Source organism: Cucumis melo, chromosome 5 (genome assembly GCF_025177605.1).
Source record: "Cucumis melo cultivar AY chromosome 5, USDA_Cmelo_AY_1.0, whole genome shotgun sequence".
Classification (NCBI taxonomy): Eukaryota; Viridiplantae; Streptophyta; class Magnoliopsida; order Cucurbitales; family Cucurbitaceae; genus Cucumis; species Cucumis melo.
In genome coordinates, this window is record NC_066861.1 from 13,724,115 (window position 1) to 13,732,150 (window position 8,036).

General features: G+C 34.5%; 1 protein-coding gene across 3 annotated transcripts; it reads left to right on the forward strand.

The window, feature by feature from the left end:
* The first annotated feature begins 24 nt into the window (after nucleotides 1-24).
* LOC103485774 (probable methyltransferase PMT2) lies at nucleotides 25-5,068 on the forward strand. Of its 3 annotated transcripts, none has more exons than XM_008443478.3 (7): nucleotides 25-337; nucleotides 961-1,612; nucleotides 1,729-1,939; nucleotides 2,065-2,359; nucleotides 2,465-2,854; nucleotides 3,296-3,373; nucleotides 4,456-5,068. In XM_008443478.3, the coding sequence occupies exons 2-7, from the start codon at nucleotides 968-970 to the stop codon at nucleotides 4,685-4,687; spliced, it is 1,851 nt and encodes a 616-aa protein (XP_008441700.1). In that variant the 5' UTR covers nucleotides 25-337; nucleotides 961-967; the 3' UTR covers nucleotides 4,688-5,068. The 3 variants fall into 3 exon arrangements, with proteins under 3 accessions (XP_008441700.1, XP_008441701.1, XP_050940472.1); XM_008443479.3 differs by lacking the exon at nucleotides 25-337 and adding an exon at nucleotides 538-671; XM_051084515.1 differs by lacking the exon at nucleotides 25-337 and adding an exon at nucleotides 613-758.
* Nucleotides 5,069-8,036: the final 2,968 nt, after the last annotated feature.

Sequence of the window (8,036 nt, forward strand, 5' to 3'; positions counted from 1 at the left end):
ATTTGTTAATTTAATTGGAAAATTATATTAAATAAATAAATACGGTCATTTGTGTTGGGGTAGAAATAGAGAGAGAAAGGCGGAGACGTGTGTGTTTCGGAGGACAGTACGCTTCTATTTCGGTCATAACACATACTCCGAACAATTCGAAGTTCCCACAGATCTATCTATCCCTTTCTCCTTCTAGCTTCCTCCTTACTTACTTATTCTTCCATTCTCTCTTCCTTTTCCATCTCCATTTCCATTTACATTCCACTTTCTAATCTTCCCAAACTCTTGTTTCTTCTGATTCTGATTTTCTGACCTGGCCTCCATTGCCCTCCACTTCCTGCCATTGGTCAGACTTCTCCTTCTTCTTTCTTAATTCATCTTTCTTTTCATTCTTTTTCTTTTTTACTCATTTCCATCTCTAATGCTTCTTCCATTTACTTTTCCTTGTTTTCTTCTTGATCTGTGTGTTTAATGATAATCCTTTTAATTTTTTCTTTTATTTATTGTTTGTTGTCGGTGGGTGGGTTGCGGGGTGTATTTCCGTTGCTGGGGCTCCTCGAATTTAATTGCATATGTAGTTGGATTGTGTTTCACTCTTTTAATTATACTACACTTGTATCCTTTTTCACTTTTTCGTTTCTTAGGGGTTAAGGTAGTTTTAGGGATGCGAGATTTACAAGGTGAATTTTTCGTATTTCCTGTCTTTTTCATCACTCTTGTTACGGATCTGGGTCGATCGAGGGTTTGTTTGTTTCATCTTACTAAACGTAATACTACCTAATAATTGCTTTGGATTTACTATTACAATCTACAGCTGTTAGAAGCATGGAACATGTTTATGAATGAATTTTTTTTTGTTGCCGTATGAATTTTCATCGATTTGTGTGGGGGATCTTCTTTGTATGAATATTTTTCTTTGGTTGTTTTGATGCTCATTTGTAACGAAGCAATTGTGTGGAAACCATGCAGGCGCATCATGGCACCCAAACCAAGTTCAGCGGATGGTAGGACTAGGAGCTCTGTCCAAATTTTTATAGTTGTAGGTTTGTGTCTTTTCTTCTACATACTAGGCGCATGGCAACGGAGTGGGTTCGGGAAGGGAGATAGTATAGCTATGGAGATTACTAAGAGTGGATCGGATTGTAATATTGTTTCGAATTTAAATTTTGAGACGCATCATGGTGGTGAGGCTGAGACTAATGATTCGGAATCACAATTGAAAATATTTGAGCCATGTGATGCTCAATACACTGATTATACCCCTTGTCAAGATCAGAGGCGTGCAATGACTTTCCCCAGGAATAACATGATTTATCGTGAGAGACATTGCCCAGCTGAGGAAGAGAAGTTGCATTGCCTAATACCAGCCCCCAAAGGATATGTAACTCCCTTCCCTTGGCCAAAAAGTCGAGATTATGTTCCATTTGCAAATGCCCCATATAAGAGTTTGACCGTTGAGAAGGCTGTACAGAACTGGATTCAGTATGAAGGCAATGTATTTAGATTTCCTGGTGGGGGAACTCAGTTTCCTCAAGGGGCCGATAAGTATATTGATCAACTTGCTGCAGTGATTCCTATTAAAAATGGGACAGTTAGGACTGCTCTTGATACTGGCTGCGGGGTATGCTATTCTAGTTATGCTTTATGCTTTCTTTTTTCTTACTTTCCTGTGATGCACTTCAAATTCTCTTAGGTTTATGCATTTGTTTATTATTCTTCTATTGGCTGTTCCCTTAGGTTGCCAGTTGGGGTGCGTATCTTCTAAGTAGAAATGTACTAGCCATGTCATTTGCACCACGAGATTCTCATGAAGCACAGGTTCAATTTGCTCTTGAAAGAGGAGTGCCGGCAGTTATTGGTGTTCTGGGTACTATTAAGCTGCCTTACCCATCTAGAGCCTTTGACATGGCTCACTGTTCTCGATGCTTAATTCCTTGGGGTGGAAACGGTGAGAATTATAATTAGAGCATTTAGTTTCTTTTTCGACCTTTCCTGTTAATTGTAACTTATAAAATGTACCTTACGAAAGGCAATCAGTGTCGATAATTTTATAGGTGATATCTTTCATTGCAGATGGAACATACCTAATGGAAGTTGATCGAGTTCTGAGGCCAGGTGGGTATTGGGTGCTTTCAGGTCCCCCAATCAACTGGAAGACCAATTATAAGTCATGGCAGCGTCCTAGAGATGAGCTTGAGGAGGAGCAGAGAAAGATTGAGGATATTGCCAAGCTTCTTTGCTGGGAAAAGAAGTTTGAGAAGGGTGAAATTGCTATTTGGCAGAAGAGAGTAAATACTGATTCCTGCCCTGATCGACAGGATGATTCTCGTGATATCTTTTGCAAATCTCCTGTATCAGATGATGTCTGGTATAATTGCAATTTCTATTTATAAAAAAACTCTTTAACTAAAACTAATCGTTACTTTTGACTGAACTGTTCTTTGATGTTTACTAATTACTTTGATCAACTTAGGTATGAAAAAATGGAGACCTGTGTCACTCCATATCCTACTGTTGAGAGTTCTGATGAGGTTGCTGGTGGTGAACTGAAGACATTTCCTTCAAGACTTTATGATGTACCTCCCAGAATTTCTAGTGGATCTGTTCCTGGAATTTCTGTCGAGGCCTATCACGAGGACAACAACAAATGGAAGAGGCATGTGAAGGCTTATAAGAAGATCAATAAACTTATTGATACTGGAAGATATCGTAATATTATGGATATGAATGCTGGTTTGGGAAGCTTTGCTGCAGCCCTTGAATCTTCTAAACTATGGGTAATGAATGTTGTCCCCACCATAGCTGAGAAAAATACTCTTGGTGCCATCTTTGAACGAGGATTAATTGGCATCTACCATGACTGGTATCTCTCTCCTTTATGCATCTTATTTCATTAGTAGTCTATATAATTTTATTGTTCAATTTTTTAAACTTATGATTTCAGACCGTAATGCTTTTCTTAACAGTCCAGGACAATACAGGTTAAGCATTTTAGAATAATAAGATGACAAAAACTGTATGTGGTAATAACTAATAAGCATTTCTCATATTTTTCATTTAGTGACTTGTTTACTACTTGCTAGTTTCACAAAACATATATGTGGTAATAAATAATAAGCCAACATAAAACTTTTATCATATTCGTCTGATATTTTTTAAAGGAATTTGTTTTCAAGTTCTGGTTTTTCAGAACTTCATTATATTAATTAGTTTCTCAATTATTTAAAATATTTCCCTATTACATTCTACTGGTGTTTAGCATTTTGAAGACGTGCTCTGTTTTCTTTTTTGTTTTATGGTTCAGGTGTGAAGCTTTCTCCACTTATCCTAGGACGTATGATCTCATTCATGCCCATGGCCTTTTCAGTTTGTACAAGGACAAGTAAGTACTTGAATTTGAATATGCATCAATTTTGAAATGTGTGATCTTTCTTTTTTCCTCCGTAATTTACATTTAACACATAATTGGTGGTGTTGGATGAGATTGCACTTTACACAAATTATTATTATTATTACAATTCGTGCTTTTTTTTCTTTTTTCTTTTTTTAAACAAAATGATAAAATATTGATATTATTAATTCACCCTAGTAGATCAACTTAAGCTTTTGGGTTAATTGATAATTTAATGTGTTTGGACTCCGATCATGTCTTTTTCATGCTAAAGTGTTACTGATCAAATTTACAATAAATATACCCAATTTAACGTTCACTTTTATAGTTCCACTCAAACCAACTGATACTGTCATTGGTTTGGGTTGGAACTTGTTGAGTTTGACAGTTCCGGTTTGCGTTTAGAGAAAATCGATGATATTCTGTTGATTTTGGGTTTTCTTAGAAAATAAACCGAATCTAACAGAACTAACCGTTAGTATGTGTATTATGTTTCACATCATATATCATTAAGCATCAACAGGCGGCATTTATAGATATGGAAATCGAGGAATTTGATTATGTGTTTTTGTCAGCCATATAGATAGTTTCAAGGAGCAAGAAGGTTAGTCACATTAACATATCACAATTTAAAAAATTAAAGTAGATAGCTTGAATAATAATAGTAAGATGGTCTCCTTTCTATATGTAATGTAAGAACTAGCCCAGTTCTGGAACTTCCGTTGACTATCTTATTATTTGGAGCCCAAAAAGAGGAGTGATGCTTGCCATCTAGGGAACTCCAAATATAGACCTTGGTCATTTTAGCATTGTTTTAAGGAAGTGCACTAAAAGGTCCATGCTTGAGCACGCACACACTTCATACCTAAGCTAGATCGAGTGCCTTGCTTTGTTGGATATAAACCGTTATATATATTTTCTTTAAATAAACTGTATGGTTGGATTAATTAGAGAAACATATATATTCGAGAATATATATCTGCTCTGCGTGCGTATATATTTTATGTAATGTTCTCTATCTTTTGCTTTCTTATTTGTGCCTAGCCATTAAGTCTGGTTGTAATCTATGTTAGGTGCAACATGGAGGACATTCTTCTGGAGATGGACAGGATTTTAAGACCCGAAGGAGCGGTGATATTCCGAGACGAAGTTGATGTACTTGTTAAGGTAAAGAAGATGATAGGAGGAATGAGATGGGACGCAAAAATGGTCGATCATGAGGACGGCCCCCTTGTGCCCGAGAAGGTTCTGATTGCTGTGAAACAATACTGGGTTGTAGGTGGAAACAACTCCACATCACACTGAAATCTCTTATTCAAACCTATGGCTGCTTACAAAATTCCCTCACTCACTCAAACAAACCGCGCCTTTTTCTCTCACGAATGTAGTCTTTTTTGCCGCACACCACGGAGGGAAGTGGAGGATACACGGACCCAACTAGCTGCAGGTGCGCTTTGTTTCAATTTAGGTCCTCTTTTTTTGAGCCTTTTATGGACAAAAGACAATCAATGCCTTACCTCCCATTTTTATGTCCTTATTTTGTACTCATAATTTATTATCCATATACCCCCCTTTCCGAAAAGAGAGAAACATCCAAGTCCGGTTCAAAAACCATCCAAGTCGGGTTGTGTAATTTTATTATGTCACTAATTTATTTAATGCCTATATCTTTCAAGTTACGGAAAACCGCCCATTTGGCTAAAAGCATTATTGGAGTTGAAATTTGGGTTGTAGGTCAACCTTTTTGAAAAGGTCTTAATACCTAATTATCAAAAATATAAAATAGTGGCAAAATATTTACACTTTACAGAACAATTTTAAAAACGAAAAAAGCCTAGAGGTCTACCATGTAAAATACTAAAAATGTCCTGTCAACTATGTCGTCAATAACGCGCACGTAATATATATGCGATCGTTTAGATATAGTTTAATATATACGCGATCATTTAGATATGGTTTAATATATATGCGATCGTTTAGATATGACTATAATTTATACGCGATTGTTTAGATAGGACTACAAAACGATCTTTTATATATGGTTATAATTTATACGCGATCGTTTAGATATGACTATAATTTATATGCAATTGTTTAAATATGATTACAATTTATTTTTTTTAATTTGATCGTTTACTTTTGTTATACGATGTTTAGATTTGGGGACTAAATGTTTTTTCTTTAAATTTGGTATACAATTTTTTAAAATTCTTTTGGTACACGATCGTTTATTTTTTTATATGATCGTTTACATTTGACTACTTTAATCTAAATGACTTTTTCTCAAGATTCTTTATATACAATTTTTTATTTTTTCATACTATCGTTTACATTTGGCTACTTCAATCTAAATGATTTTTGTTTCAAGAATCTTTATACACAATCTTTTATTTTTTTTATATGATCGTTTACATTTGACTACTTCAATTTAAATGATTTTGTTTTTCAAGATTATTTGTCTTATCACAGTCGTTAGGATTTGATTACTCAAGTGTAAACGCGTAAAAAAAGAAAAGAAGAAAAGAAAGACGATAGAAAGATTAAATGACGTTAAAAAGAATCAGAAAAGAAGATGATGTAAATATTAAATGATGTAAAAAAGAATAAAAAAAAAAGAAAGACGGTTGAAAGAAATCACAAAATCAGAAAAGAAGAAATATGATGAAAAGAAATTGCAGTGAAAAAAGAAGAAGAAATACGATGAAAAGATTTAACGACGTAAAAAATTAATTAAAAAATAAGAAAGATGATGAAAATAAATCGTATAAAAAAAGAAGAGGAAAAGAAGAAATATGATGAAAGAAATCGAAGAGGAAAACGATAAAAGAAATGACAGAGAAATCGCGATAAGAGAAGGACAAACCTGAAATATTTAAAAAATAACTAACTTTATGGGCTTTGTTATATCGTAAATATTTTGGTGTTTTATTACATTTATTTTATATAAGTTTCCCTTTTTAAATGTTATCCAATTTCTCTGTTATTTTTCATAAATGCCATATGGTTATGAGAAAACATCACAATAAACTCAGACTGATTATTATAATGCCCTCCATTTGATTTGACTTTTCTAAAATGACTATCCACCTAATTAGTTTAGTAAAATAATGGGACAGTTGGAAGAATGCGTAAAACTACTCAGCCGATAGAATTATAGTTTGGAAAAAAGAAATAACGAATTGTAATTCACGGCAGTGTTAATAAAATAGGACAATTAAAAAAAGTGGTGATAAGGTGCATATACAGTAATAAGGCTAATGCTAGATATGACATAATGCCAAAGAATTTGATGATAAATTGTGTCCCCTTTATTATAATCTCTATTAGGATCGTAATGACCCAACTCTTTATACTAAGTCGATGCCATTACTAATTAAAAGATAAATAAATTTTCTTAAATGAAAAATAGAAAATAAAACAAAACCTCTAACTACTCATTAAACTCGTAAACAAATGTATGTAGAAATAAATTTAAATAAAATTCTAACTCGAATCCTATCTAGGTTTAAAACGAGAAAAAAAACTCATAAATATTGAAATTTGAACAAATAACATAAGGTGGAAGCAAAAGTGTTTCCTATGGTTTGCCACAGTCACTTCTTGTCATTTACCAGCTTTCCTCTGCTCTTACCTCTACCTCTACTTGTAAAATTAAACAAGAAAGAGTGAGTATAAAAATATACTCAGTAAGGGACCCACTACTAGTTTCGTTAGGTGCCTGTTAACTTCCTATTGGTAGAGTCCTGTAAAATGGTACCCCTAAACTGGCACGTTCCTGAACACGTGCAATCTATGATCCCGTAGGAACATCTCTAGTTATCGGTAAACCCAAAGGAACACCTAGGACAAAATGGTCTTTAGTATACCCGAGGGAAATACTAAGACAATCGGGTTGTGAGTGATCCCGTCGAATGACTCATAATGATGTCTATGTCATACTGGACTAGTGATCCCGTCGGACTACACAGTCATAAAAAGGCGATGATCCTGAGAGACACCCATGTGGGTACGACTCTAATAGCTAAAGATAACAGTACACCCTATCTGTAGCATGAACATATCATCACATCATCATAAACATAGCATAAGTATCAATCATAGCATTCATATTCAAATATTATCATCATAACATATCTCAATTGGATTTATCAATCATCATAACTGTGAAATAATCCTGACTACCAATCACCATACATATGATCATATTATGCATACCAGCTACATCACAGCTTAATAGAAGAATTTCATACAAGCTCTCATTTCAATACAAAGGTCTAGTAGGAGAATTTCTTACCTGAAGATTAACTTAACCAAATGTAATTCTAACAGCTAGGTCAAGCTTCCAAGGAATAATCCTAAACAGTAAGGGTAGAATACTAAGTAAATAACTCAATTTGCAGTCATAAATGATTCCTTTAGTCATAAATGGTAATTGAATTTGCAGTTTAACTTAGGTAAGGTAATGCATGTAGAGTTATACATATACTTTCATGAGAGCGTACCTGACGAGCGGCAAGGATCGTTTCAGCCATAAGGACACAAAACCCAGACTCACATTATAAGTCAGTCTACAGAACCTAAAACTTAGGCTCTGATACCAACTGTAACGACCCAACTTTCCGGACTAAGCTGAGGTCACTACCAAACACCAAAA

Bases quoted from the DNA above. Each gene is read 5' to 3' on its own strand.
- LOC103485774 (XM_008443478.3), top strand. From the start codon at position 968: ATGGCACCCAAACCAAGTTCAGCGGATGGTAGGACTAGGAGCTCTGTC. The intron at 1,940-2,064 runs GTGAGAATTATA...CTTTCATTGCAG, and splicing joins AATTCCTTGGGGTGGAAACG to ATGGAACATACCTAATGGAA. The intron at 3,374-4,455 runs GTAAGTACTTGA...AATCTATGTTAG, and splicing joins TTCAGTTTGTACAAGGACAA to GTGCAACATGGAGGACATTC.